This window comes from Stegodyphus dumicola, chromosome 2, assembly GCF_044657685.1.
Source record: "Stegodyphus dumicola isolate Sdum_Otavi_A_Nest chromosome 2, ASM4465768v1".
Lineage (NCBI taxonomy): Eukaryota > Metazoa > Arthropoda > Arachnida > Araneae > Eresidae > Stegodyphus > Stegodyphus dumicola.
Window position 1 is genome coordinate 45,936,018 of NC_140769.1, and position 14,808 is coordinate 45,950,825.

The 14,808-nt window shown below is 34.5% G+C and overlaps 1 protein-coding gene across 1 annotated transcript in view; it reads left to right on the forward strand.

The window, feature by feature from the left end:
- The first annotated feature begins 8,963 nt into the window (after nt 1-8,963).
- LOC118200141 (agrin-like) overlaps nt 8,964-14,808 on the forward strand; it is a 565,036-nt gene continuing 559,191 nt past the window's right edge. The window contains exon 1 of the mRNA XM_085810645.1: nt 8,964-10,449. Within this exon, the coding sequence (XP_085666771.1) occupies nt 10,278-10,449 (172 nt within the window). The 5' untranslated portion in view covers nt 8,964-10,277. The remainder of the gene's footprint in view (nt 10,450-14,808) is intronic.

Genomic DNA, 14,808 nt, shown 5'->3' on the forward strand with positions numbered 1-14,808 from the left:
TAAGAACACACGCAGGCGATAATTTTAAAAGACGTCAATTAATAAAGGATGTCAAATTGTCTTTTATAAACTCCAGTAATAATACAAAGATTCGTAAAAATAGTTACAGAGTTTGGTGTTTTTGGTAGCATAAACTGAGTCCAAACTCCGTGTAGGCGTAGGGCAAATTATCGCTGGCTGTGAAAAGAACTGTAAACAACCCTTTTTAAAATCAGAACAGGAATATAAATATACGTCTCTTGCGTGATAAAATCAGTAAACCATTTGTGGGGTTATAACTTAATGTGACAGTCAAATTTAGCCAAAAGATTGAATGTAAAGTTGGCTCAAACTTCTCCCACCCCACTTTCCCTACCACCAACCTTTCGAGAGGACTTACGGCTCGCCGCATATTTAGAGTGCGCCCATGCTGCACGGACACTATAAATTTACAACTTTCCATGCCTTCTCCGGGATTCGAACCCGGGGCCTTCGGCATGGCAGTCAACGACGCTAAACACTATACCGGTTGGCCGGCCATCATTATTTCTGAGTATTAAAGATATATTTGAACATAAAAATAATATTAACGCTATCTATATTATGCAAGAATTAGACAAAGCCAACTGCCCACAAGAACTTTTAAAAATACTTAGAAGCTACTTGGAGGAAGGGAAAGTCCAAATCACCCTGAACAATGCAACAGTTACACAAGACCTACAGAGAGGCTGCCCACAAGGATCCTGTTTGGGCCCCATTTTATGGAACATTGTCCCAAATACGGCCTTTTCTCTCTTCGATCCAATAGACAAAATTAAACTGCAAGCCTTCGCGGGTGATTTCCTAATAATAGTCTCTGGAGTAAAAGACATAGAACAAAGAGCGCAATAAGCAGTCAATAAATTTGTTAAATGGGCAAGCAATCACAAACTACGCCTCCCAGGGGACAAGACCAAGCTACTCTTCATTGGACGAAAGAGAAAGGTGAAACGTAATCCTTCGGTTAAAATCAATGGTCATTCAATTAAGTGCGAAAGGTCAATCAAATATTTAGGCTTTGTTATAGACAACACCCTCTCCTGGATGCCACATCTGAAAGACTGAAATTCCGTAGCAGTTACCTCACAAATCACATGCTAAAGACGATGGGGCTTAACTGGGGAACTCCCTCGTCAATAGTAAAAATTTGGTACCAGACGATTCTCGAAAGAATACTACTGTACGGAGTGGCAATGTGGGGCAAGCAACTAAATCAAAACATGAGAGGCCTCCTGAATACAATCCAACGCTAGCACCTACTACTAATCTGCAGAGGCTACAAAACCACATCAACCGCTGCCCTCCAAGTACTAGCGGGAACTCCTCCCCTTGACCTCATGGTACAAAGAGAAGCTGCGATTTCCAGAGTCTTCAGATTACGCCAAAACTGCACGTTATGAGCAAAAACGTATATAGCCACTGACTTTGAAAATAGAATATATCATACAATTGGTCACCCCGCCAGCCTCAATATCTCCAAATCGATCAGCTTAACACATTTCCCCCCCTCTCCATAATGAAAAAGCGATCTACACTGACGGTTCCAAAACACCTAATGGTACTGGCAGCGCCTTTTGCTTAGTGCAGGGAGGCAATGTACTGTTCCTATGGAATAGAAGGCTTGACAGCAATAACACTGTTTTCCAGGCTGAGCTTGTAGCTATAAGGGCCGCAGTCGCTTACTCGAAACAGAACAACCTCGGAAAGCTCAAAATTCTCAGTGACTCAACTTCTAGTCTACATGCTATTCAGAATTATCTGAACAGAAATCGCATCGTACAAGCAATGCAATCAGAGCTCCTGACACTCCCGGAAGAGAATAGGCCGGCTTTGTCATGGGTTCCGGCTCACGTCGGAATTTTCGGCAACGAAGAGCCAGACAAAGGCGCAAAACTAGCAGCAAATAACGTCTACAGAGAGGAGCGGCCGGAAAAATTACCGTACTCTTACCTTAAAAAGATGACGCTAAAGGAACTTATGGAGGTATGGCAGCAACATTGGACTTCAGAAACCACAGGACGAAGGGTCCATACTTTTTTCCCAAACGTTTCATTGCTTCAGCGAGGCCTAGCAAATTACTTAACCCAATTCTACTCAGGACACGTCACTTTTCCGTCATATCTTAAAAGATTCAATCTTACGGACACGGACATTTGCTCATATGGCGATGCTGATCACTACCTCTTTAGCTGCACAATGACTGCGAGTTTACATCTAAAGAAACCATAGAAAATATTTCGTTCGAAATGGGCGGAGCTTCTCCCCAAGAAATTCTCTGATCTTAAAAAAATCAGGGATATAATAAAATTCTGTCAAGAACATATCTCTTCCATGAGTGGAGGTAGAATTTCAAGGTGAAACCAGTGATTGTGTAGAGTTAGTATTCCTCTAACTTACACAAGCTCATGCTCTCAGAGAATAAAATAAGTGTCGTATTCAATGATTATATCAGCGAGCTCCCTGGAAAAGTTGGATTATACGAAAGAAATTAACACCGCAAGTGTTATATTAGACGCTTTGTCATGAATTGTCTCCGCAAAGAGAACAGTTTTATTGCCCACCGCATGAAAATACTAAGTGAAAGGCAAGTACGTGGACGTCCCATTTTCACTTGATCTGAACTAGAACTTCATTGCAATTTCTGAAATGCACTAATCCACAGCAACATTCTCTTAACAAGAAAGCTTTACAATCCTGAATGCAAGTGGGTACCAACCAATTACACTCATGGCCATAAATTAAGGATAATGCAAAATCAGGCAAAGGAAGTGTTAGAAGCAAAACAAATTTGACTTATTTGTAAAGCTTATTTATTAAACAAAGGATAAAGAGCAAAAAAAGATGCTATATGTTTGATATTATTAAAAATATTAGCAATTTTTTCTCCCTGGAGCAAATTACAAAAAAAAAAAAAAAAAAAAAAAAAAAAAAAAAAAAAAAAACCTATTTACAAAAAACCAATATTACATGGTTGGTATGATTGTTAATACATTGTATGTCTCCCAGGCGATGCAATACTGTCCGTACAACGCCTAGGCATGCTGAGTATCAAATTATCGATCTGATCTTGGGGGATATTACACCACTGAAAAAGCAATGCTCTCCGAAGTTCCGGTAGACATGTAGGAGGAGGTTGACGGGCTGCAACTCGTCGGCCAAGCATGTCCCTCACGTGCTCTACTGGATTCAAGTCCGGTGAGAATGCTGGCCAGTCCATACGGGCGTTATCCTCCGATTGAAGGCATTCGCTCACGATGTTTGCATGGTGAGGACGAACGTTGTCATCCATAAACACAAATTGTGCGCCCATTGCGCCCCGAAACAAACGTACATGTTGTTCCAGAATGACGTCCCGATAGATTTGGCTTGTTATGGTTCCAATTTGAACATGCAGGTCAGTTCTAAAACCCAGAATTATTCCACCCCAAACGACCACTCCTGCACCACCGTAACGGTGTCGTTCAATGATGTTTTCTTGGTGGTAACGGATACTTGGAGCTCTCCATATGAAAGTCCGGCGAGAATCAGACTGCAAGCTAAACCTGGACTCGTCGGAAAACATCACACAAGCCCACTGTTGCGGTGTCCACAATGCATGCTCTCTACTCCAGGCTAGCCGCAGGCGACAGTGAGTTGCAGTAAGTGGAACGTATCTGACAGGTCTACGAGCATATAGACCAATCTGCTCTAAGCGTCTGTACACGGTCTGTATTGAAATTGTCGTACCAGTGGCTGAAGAGACAGGTCTGAGGCTGTGCTCCGCCTGTTTCTTTTGGCAGTAACTGCCAAATACCGGTCCTCATTCGGCGTTGTAACTCTGGGGCGACCTGTGCTGTAACGTCTACTCACATTACCATCATCTTGGAATCGTTGCCAAAGCCTGGAGATGACACTCTGGGCAATTACAAGTTCGTCTGATACTTTCAGTTGGGTACGCCTGCATTCCAGACGGCCGATAATTCTACCAAGTAAAAAATCATTCAAATGCGTCCTTTGTGTCATAACTATTCGGTTATTGCACTGAAATGCTTGTAAAGCGCCTGCGAACAATTTTACTTCTTTGCCTGTATTCCTTAGATATCACTCTCTTACACTCTCGTCATTGTGACGTACCATCGGTGTCATCTGGTTACTTCCTGAAATTTGCATATGATTCTTGAAGATGTGTGTAGTGATTTTACAGGTGATATATTTATTTTAGAGTTCGATATCCGCGTGACACCGAATTATCCTTAAATTATGGACATGAGTGTATATTGAATTAAATTTAATAGAATCGTAGTTTCAACAACTATGGTATCATTTGTAGTGTGCTGTATCGTCTCGTAAGTATATGTATTTCAAAATGTAGGCAGTAGCACCACTATGAACATTGAACCATATGAACCATAATTGCAATAACTTGAATATAAGCACTTGTAGTTAAATGAGGCTTATGATACTGACTAGATCGAGTTTTAGTATTATATTTACTGTTCAATTCCTTAAACTGTTCATTGAGTTCTCATGTATGCATCTTTTTGGCATCTGAAGATTTTGTGCCGAACATAATAGCAAAGTAACTGTATGCACTAATAGAATTATAAATGCAAAGTTGTATAGTCGTGTATATATCTGTACTGTAGTAGAGAAGTTGGTATTACTGATCTGTATAGCATTTGAATAGTTGTAATAACTGTATCTAAGTATTTGTAGGTTAATGAAGTTGATGTTACTACTAAGTTAGGGTTTTTTTATTGTTATTTTATTTATCTGTGCTGAATATAAATTTAGTGGAATGGTAATTGTTTGTACTATAGCATCATAAATACTGTATAGTATAGTATAATGTATCAGTATTGTAAAAGAGGAAGTAGTATCACTGCTACGTACAGTATTTGTAAAAAATTGTAATAATTGTAACTAAGTATTTGCAGGATAATGAAGTTAATATTACAATCTAGTTGAAATTACTATTCATTTAAATTACTATTCATTCACTGTATCTTGAAGTCTATTGCATGCATCTTATTTGTAAAAGAATAATCTGTGTTGAATATATATTTAATAGAATGGTAACTGTATGTAATGTAGTATCATAAATGCTGTGTTATTTAGTCCTGTATATATTAGTGTTTTAAAAGGAAAGGTAGTATTATTGCTATGTACAGTAATTGTATAGTAGTAATAACCGTATCTAAGTATTTGCAGGTTGATTTTTTTATTCTATTCATTGGGTATTCCATTATTAACTTTCTCTTGAACTCACTTGCATGTGTATGTATATATACTATATATATTTAAAAAATTTTTTTGTTTTGATTTGTATTTGAAGTATCTGAGTTGAATATAAGTTTAATAGAATGGTAAAATATGTACTAAAATATCACAAATACTGTGGTGTATAGTTCTCATGTAACTAATTGGTACTCTTGGTTTAAATTGCAACAACAGTATTCAAGTATTGATAGGTTGAAGAAGTTAATAGTAATGATTAATAGGAACTTTGTTTATGGTATGCTGTAAACCTAACATAATTCTGCTATCTTACGGTAAGATGCATTTAGAGGGTTTTAGAATTAAAACTCTACGGGCTATATAGCTATTTAGGAAGTTCTTTTTGAGGGGAAAAAAAGATTTGGCTTATAAATAACTGGTGTACCATTGTTTTCATTTTATCCCTAAGAATCTAATGTTAAATTGTATATAATTGTCTTATAATTGTATATCTAAGATGTAATGTTTATGCAGTCTATTTACTTCTCTGAAAACAGTAATTGTAACTCTGGTCACAGGACGTTTTATAGAACTGTGTAAAATTGCATGTCTGAAATCAATATTAATGGCTGAAGTATGTCGCAAAGGACTGATTGTAAATAAGCTGTGATAAATGCATGACGTATGTATTAGAAAAAAAAATTGTAAATCCAGACTATTTATTGAAACCTCTGTTGCACACCGGCCTTGTTTGCCCCATGTATCTCTTTGTTTTAAGATTGAGTAATTGTCGTCTGACCTGCTACCCACCCCGGTTGTGGTGGAGCGGGTAGTAGATAGCTTCCTAAAGCAGAGGCTTTAATCTTTCTTGTTTATAATTTTTCTTGTCTAGGTGTAAGGCAGTCTGCTAGACTGCAAGGCAACGGAGCCCTTGTTCTCTGGTGTATAATAATAATAATAATAATTTATTAAGGCATGCAAAATTTTCAAACCCCTTTTAACTAGTTTACAAAAATGAATGACAACAGTTAATTCATTTCTAACCAGATTTCAAGTTACTATATGTTTTCCTTCCATTTAATGCAATTATATTTCTATAAATTACGTTAGCAGGAAAACGACAACATAGATGTTCCATTCTTGCAACCATTTATTTGCACTGAAAAACATTTGAAGAGAAACTACGCAAAAGTTAAGTAAAGTTAGTTTCACTTGTTAAAGCTTTCTCGTAATATTTGAGATTTAAACAATGGTTTTCTTGTCTAGGAAATGCATTCATATTAGTGCATTTCTATTCTATCATGCATCTTGTAAAAATTTCCCTTTAGAATTAAATGAGAATTTCGGTTTCAAATGACTTAAAATGCAGAACCATGAATTTTTATTTATAATATAATGGCTGTATTTTTAATGTTAAAATAGTAAGGAGCTCATTTTACTTCATAAATGCTGAAGCCGTACTGGAAGAAACCACTGGCACACCACTGGCAGAAAAATTTTCTAAATGTCTTCAGTTTGCGCTGCATTTTAAATTGAAGTTGAAATGCCTGAGAAGATAATTCTGAATTACTTTTAGAAAAAGGTGTGTGTGTGTGTGTGTGATTACGGCAAAGCCTCGAGGGATATCTGCCTAATGTGTGGGATGCCTTCGTGGAGGACTTTCTAAGGGGAACTGGCTCGTATACACGTTACACATGGGGAAAACCACGAAAACACCCATGCAGCCAGCCCGTTCGCGGGATTCGAACCCCGAACCGAACTACCAGTGTTCAGCGACTTTACCGCTCGGCGGCTGGTGGGCTTTTTAGAAAAAGGATAAATATTTAAGTGGTCATTTAGAAAAAAAAAAGAAATTTCTGATGAAAGGACAATATGCTGATCTAAACAGAAAAAAAAAGTATATCTACATATGAATTTTGTTAATTTTTTTTAACAGATAAATTCTTTTGGTATAATTCTTCGATATGAGATATTCTTCGTTTCTAAGCCATAAGGGGAAGTCTAGTCTAAAAATCCATTTTATTTCGAAGACATAATTTAGTTAACCCGTTTGCTCTAATGTTAGAAGTAACTGAATCACGTTACTTCACTGAGGTATTTATCATACACGCAACTTCTCAGGACCTGGAAAAACTCGTGTTTCACCTGGAAAATCTCGTGTACACAGCAGAAAACATGTGGTACTGATTATCGTTATATTAGAAGATTTTGAGAACAAATTTCAGAATTTTAGAAAATGCAAAATGTACTTCACGTCTGCAATTACTGAAATGAAACTGATCTGAAAACTTGGAAATGAAATGTACTGAGTAGCAATCATATATGCAAAGAAAAGAATAATTTTAAATGAATTTTCTTTAATTTTACACACTTTGAAGAAACATTTATAATGCTTGTCAAACTTTACGTGTTCTCTTAACGCATACTAATGGAGTACATTTCGCGCGCGAGCAAAGATTCTGCCATGTGCGTAGTAGTTAGCAAATTCGGCTGGCAAGTAGAAAATCGGGGGTTTGAATCCCGGAGACGGAACAGTTGATTTTCTACATTTCCTGTGTCGAATTATACATGAAGCATGAGAAAAGCGAAATACGAACCAAAATTTTGGAGATGTATTTTGAATGTACTTATATATATGTATACATATTTGTTCTGGTCGTTGTGACTTATCTCACTTGTCTGACAGTAACATCAGAAAAAGGCCACAAAAAATGGAGGCAAGGAGTGCAAGATTGCGCCTGCCTCGAGCATCATACAGGTGACATTACGACTTTGCTGAGTTGCGCCCCAAAGTTTGATGAATAGCCCCATGGGGGGACGGGTGCGAGGGTTTCCCATCCCTCTTTTCCTACCACCAGCCTTTCGAGGGGACTTTTGGCTCGCCGCATATTTGGTGTGCCCCCATGTCACACGGATAATATATACTTACAAACATCCATGCCTTTTCCGAGTTTTGAACCCGGGTTTTCCGGTACGGCAGGCAGCGTCGGTAACCATTATCTCGGTTGGACGGCTTATATATATTTAACTATCACGTCTATCAATTTCGCGTGGTGTTTAAAATAATGATAATAACAACACAAATTCTTTTTTTATTTCTCATGGCAAATGGAAATTGAAATATGAGGAAGTGCAGGGCATTTGCTGAGATGTGGCAAATTCATATCTTCCTTAAATTGCATAAGGGGTAAAGAGAGTCTTTAGCGACATTGATGCATTGAAGGTGCTTACGAAGGCAGTATAATAATAATAATAATAATTGATATATACATTAGAAATGTCATACTGATGTTTGTTTTCATGGAAATAGTTTTTGATTAAGAAACGAAAGTAATTATATTCAACGCAATAACAGTGTAGGTTATAGTGCGTGATTGTTAGTATGTAACAAATTTTATATGTTCGCTGTTGACATATTTTTGACCGAGCGTTGCAACTTTTATAATATCTTTTCTGGACCTTGAGACAATAAAAGCCCAAAATTTAGATGCTTATGGTTTAATGTAACAACTTAATTGAAGACTCTTACTCGGTTCATCTATTTAATCAATAAAACCCTACAGCAAATAAAGTAATTGAAAAGTTTTAAAAACAAGTACACAGTAGTCGGGAAACTGTAATTTTCAACATCATCCCAACAGATGGCGCAAGAATCTCGGTTTTCAACTTTCGATTTCTCAGCCAGCTACAACAGGAAGCGTTTTGCTGAGCCAGTACCCAATTGGATGGGGAGAGAGAGAAGAACACTCTCAGGAGATACCCGCTTGATATGAACAGGAGAGAAATGTGCTCAACTTAGGCGCGCTTTTGCAGAAGGCGGTTTAAAAATTTACCTCAACGACGAAGTGCGTTTAAGAAGATTTTTTTTTTTTTTTTTTTTGTTATCTTTGCCAAATTACAAATGAAATATTTTACGAAATATGAACATAAATGGCTTTTAATTTCTGTTTAAAAGCTTTGATGGATGATTTTAGTGACAAGGTTGACAGTATTTTTCTCCAAAGCCTCTGAATAAACATATTGGTTATAGAGAAATTTAGATTCTGACAAATTTTGGAGTTTAATTTGAAAGATGATAAGATAAAATTAATTTTTTTCGTTTTTTTAATAATGTAGAAACAAAATATTAACTATTATGAAGCTGATATTATCGGCAGTTTTGAGAACAGCGTGTTTGCAGAATGAATTTAAACGGTTTTTAAAAGATTTCATTTCATAGAAAGTTTAACATAGTTTTTTAAAATTTTAAACGAAAAATGAAGCTTTTTTTTTGGCAGTTTTTGTAAAGGTATCTGTATTAACACGATACATATCAACAGCTTCATTTGGCCTTTCGCTTTTGCTTAAAAAACTCCAGCTGGCTGCATTAGTCGAACGGTAAACGTCTCTTCGCAACTAATTGATATACATTTACCCTTGAAAGATGGTTTACAATAATTAAAAAAAAAAAAAACGATATAAAGTAGCCTATTTGAAGTCTTCTTATGCTTTGATACTAGTTTGGTGTTAACTTTAATAAGAAAAGTTAATAGCCTTAACAAGCAATTTTAATATGTCAATATAAATTGTGATCGGTTTCAAAGTTATTTGAAAAGAAGCCCAAAATGAAGCAGAAAGCTGTTTAACTCTTTGAATTTGCTGCTTCTAAAAGGCAATTACATGTTTCATTATGCTTAAAAAGAATAAGAACAAAAGTTAATATATGCAGTGCTCATTTACGTCATCTTTTATTAACTTGTATACCAGATAAATTTTATTGCCGTTAAAGTTTCCTGACTTTTCACTGGTGCCAAATCCATACTTAGTGGGCTAATTACGTTGTCTAATGATTGAAAAGAATTTAAAAGTAACTTAAATATTCTCCGTGCTTCCAAAGTTTTACATAACCATCTTATCTTCCAGTACAGTTGCAGTATACTTTTAATATATAAAATAATCTCATCTATCATCTACCTAAGAAGAACGGTTGAAGGTAATAAATGCTTTTGAAGTTACCGTTAATGGTATCTGAACAAGAAATGTGAAAAAGTGTGTTTTAGAGTGGAGTATAAGAATCTTTAACCATGAACATGACTCCAAACGGCACGTGGGCCGTGAACGAGAAAGGAGTTGCTACGACAACACCTTCTAGATTTGAACGATGGAGGAAAAATCGACTTTTAGTGACGCTTGTAACATTTGTAACCTGTATGTTACTTCCGGCTATTGCTTCTGGAGTAGCAATTTATTACTACTGTAAGTACAAATTTAATTATTTCTTTTCTCTGAGAAAAATAAGCCAACTTGGTGTTATAATTAAAATATTCAGATATTCAGATACTAAGATTTAGAAGATTAAGATATTAAGATTTAGAAGGTATTAATTATACCTAACCATTCATCAATCATTGTTGCCAACTGGGAATATTATAAACGGAACTTATTTAATTTACTTATTTTAAAAACTAATCATATTTTAAACACTAACCATTTATCGATCAGTATTGCCACCTGGGAATATTATAAATGAAATTTATTTCATTTACATATTTTATTGTTTTACACACTAACTTCTTTGTTTGAGCAAAAGCGATTATAAAAACGTTTTTCAGTGGAAAAAAATCATCGTTTATTTATCATTTGTTGTCTTGTTAGTATCATTTTAGGAAGTTTCCGATTTCTTTTAAATTCTTATATGGAAATAACTAATGTTAAAAAGAGTTATTTGAAACTTTAAAGTAGTTTTTGGGGAGTTATTTAAAAATATTTTACATATTATGGAAATTTATGAGTGTGTAATAGATTTATGTAAGTATGAAAATGCAATATACGTAAATTCAATAGGGAAAACGTTTGTGTAAGCTTAGTGTTCGAGTTTCAAGATAAAAATATGCCGAAATAAAAGCTATATCGATGCAATAGTTAAATGCTTTCCTATATCTGAATTGTAAGTAGAACAGGGAGGGGAAAAAAGGGGGGGAATTTAAGTTATGCATAGACGATTGAATGGTTTTTAAAGTGAAAATTTAAAACTTCTTTCAGTGTAAAAAAACACAAAATTTCACTTTTTAAAATATGGCTGCGACGATTTGAGTAACACAACAACAAGTAAACAGTATTGCATGCAAGCGTGGAACTCCCATTCTGATTTAAAAGCATACGTACATACGTACCCTGCTGATTTAAAAGCATACGTAGAAACTTGAGATCGAGAAGAATGGAATTTGTAGAAAGGATTCTTTGTAAAAGTGACAGATTATTTTGCCCAACCAGTCATTAAATCCGAAAGCCTTTCTAGAGTTGAAGACGCTTTAGGTTACAGATATATAATATATGGGCCAACAAGGCTGCGAAATTTTAAATATGTCCCATCGGCTGAAGAAAACAGTAATAAAAGCTAGTAAAAATATACACCACTGAATACGGGTTCAGTAACTCAGAAAATCATTGCATACCTGGAAAAAATATACGGCAGGAGATATACGAAAAAACGTTGCATGATAAAAATGTAAACATGTCTAATGGTTCCACCTTTATAATAAAGAAACTCAGATATCTTCATTTTAGTTTCATTCATATAATTTTTCGAATAAAAATGTCTGAAAAATATTATCTTTTTACATCAAAAATGTTCATTAATGAGAATTAAATACGCATTTCAAACGCTGATTAGTAAAAATAATATCTTTAAGGGTATTGAATATTGAAATTAAATTGGTATATAACAAGGATTTTTTCATCGGATGAAAATGACTTACGTCATATAATTGAGATAATTGGTATTACTAAAAGATATCACTTCGTCAAATTATCAAATTACCAAAGGTCCATGGATCCAGTTTTAGAAATGATTCTAATGAAGTATATTTTCGAATTAATGCTTTAATTTAAAGGCATACCTTATAAAATCCATTTCTTCAACTGTGACCACCGTTATACGATCAACTGTCAGATTTACTGTGGAGATATTTAATCTTTTTGATATACTCTATGTGTTAGTTAAGCATTGCGTACTATCATACCTTAGCGGAGAAAATATAATCCAAAAGTAAACAATATTCTTACATGTAATAACTGAGAAGCATAAAAAGATGAAAGGTTTATGTTAAAATTAATATTCAATTCCGCTTTAGCTCCATGAATTACTTTGAGAAGGTTTCCGGAAAATGGAAAATCTCTAATTATTGTTTGTTTAAGCCAGTATGATGATGTGATGATCTTATCAAATTTATAAAAGTCAGACACGAGAATTTTCTTCTTCACATTTTGAGCCGAATTTAATATTTTATCTTTAGCTAAAAGAATAATATATTCAAGTTTTCTGATAAGCCTCTTAGTAAAAGAGGCTTTTATTAACGACGATTTTCAAAAACATTTATTATTTCTGTTTTTTCCCTTTAATATCCATGTTGTTACTTTGTTCTTCAGCAAAATGTGTTTTTATTAATCTTTCCCTTCTAACACGAATAAATTGTGTATAGAATTAGATAAAGGCTTACAAAATATAATCGAATCATTTTTTTTCTTGGATTCTCAGTGTAAATAAAGCGATAAAAGTACCTAAGAATGTTTTTAAATTTTGAACTTACAATGCTCTGTTTCTCTCACGTTTCAGTTAAAACAAAGAAACTGGTACAGAATTAACTCTTAGGACTAAACAATTCAAAGAATTGGCTGTATTGAAAAGTATATTAAATCATATTTTAAGAAAGCAGTTATCTAGAGCTACAAAGTATGCTCCAGACGGCAATAGAATTAGGGAATTAAGGTCTTGTATTTTGTCGAAATCTAATGGGGAACCGGATTTGGAAACTGAGTGGTTTCGCTTTAAAGGAACATTATAAAAGGAATTAATGTGCAAGCCCAAAATTATGTAGTAATTGGAAACTCTCTCTTGGATAGTGATGAGAACTTCTTTTAGAAGTTCGGAAGGAAGACATAAGACTCCGTAAGATGAACATTCTCGTGCCTGAATTAAGCTACGTTGAGTTTTCTAAGCGAATAAATTTCAAAGATTTAAAGATTTTAAAAATTGAATTAATTTTTTTTAATTTGAAAGGTTTCCAAAGATTAAAGGTTTTAAAGATTATTTAAAAGTGTAGCGGGTGTTAGATCCTGAAATATAAAAACAAGCCTTTTTTGCAGTGTAATGGTACTTATTTTAAATTTTCGAATGTTAATGAAAAGAATATGAAAAGATTGACACAAGATGTCAACTACTGAAGAATGTAAAAGCGTTCAAAAAAGGGCAATTCGACTAAAAGTTTTTAAATGAAAAATGCTGCAAGAAAACGAATGTTTCCAAGCTCAGCATTATTACTTAAAGTTTTCTTATTCACCAGCAGTACCTGAAAGACTCTTTTAAGAAAAGTGGTAAAGTAAGAATAAAATAAGAAATCGGTATAAAAAATAATGAAAAATAATTACCAGTGGGTTTCCTTTTGAAAAGAGAAAATTAAAATATTAATCAAGCGGTTACAGCCGAAAACATCGCGGCAAAAACATCGCGGACGAAAACGTCGCGGAGAAAACAACGTAAGCCGAAAACGTCGTGCTACAAAACATCGTGGGAGAAAACATCGCAAAGAGAAAACATCGCAGTTCTAAAACATCGTGGTACAAAACGTCGTCGTCGAAAATAAAGCGGTTCAAAAACTTCGCAGTTTAAAAACATCGCCGTCGAAAATATCGTGGTAAAAAATAAAGTATCTACAAATCATCGCATGACGATAACATCGCAGACATGCTTTTTTCAGGCTGTAATAACTGTAAATGGATATTCCCATAATGATTTGAGAGCGCAAATGATGTAAGGAAGGATAATTTTTACTTTCACATTTTTTTATTAACTAATAAATTTTTGCTGAAAAAATAAGAAGGAAACTTAAGCACAGAAAATTAAATGCAACTTAATAGATTATACTTTTTATGAAAAATTACCTGTAAAATCTTTATAAAAAATTATTTATTAAAGGTCTTTCTTAGTTAACTATGTTGATTTAAAATTCTATTAAGTGCTATAAGTTGCATTAATTTTCTATGCTTAAGTTTTCTTCTTATTTTCTCAGCAAAAATTTAATATTTATTAAAAAAATTATCCTTCTTTACATCTTGCGCTCACAAATCATTATGGGAATATCCATTTACAGTTATTAAAGCCTGAAAAAAGCATGTCTGCGATGTTATCGTCATGCAATGATTTGTAGATACTTTATTTTTTACCACGATATTTTCGACGGCGATGTTTTTAAACTGCGAAGTTTTTGAACCGCTTTATTTTCGACGACGATGTTTTGTACCACGATGTTTTAGAACTGCGATGTTTTCTCTTTGCGATGTTTTCTCCCACGATGTTTTGTAGCACGACGTTTTCGCCTTGCGTTGTTTTCTCGGCGACGTTTTCGTCCGCGATGTTTTTGCCGCGATGTTATCGGCGGACACCAATCAAGCTTATAGTTTCTAAAAAAATAATAAATTTGGAAAAATGTGCCAAAAATAATGAACAAATATATGCAAATAGCAAATTTAAGAACTTAAAATCCAATGTTGCACTAGTTGAAACACTAAAATTACTATATATAAGCAAATATAATAAATTAGTGGGGGTATTAATTG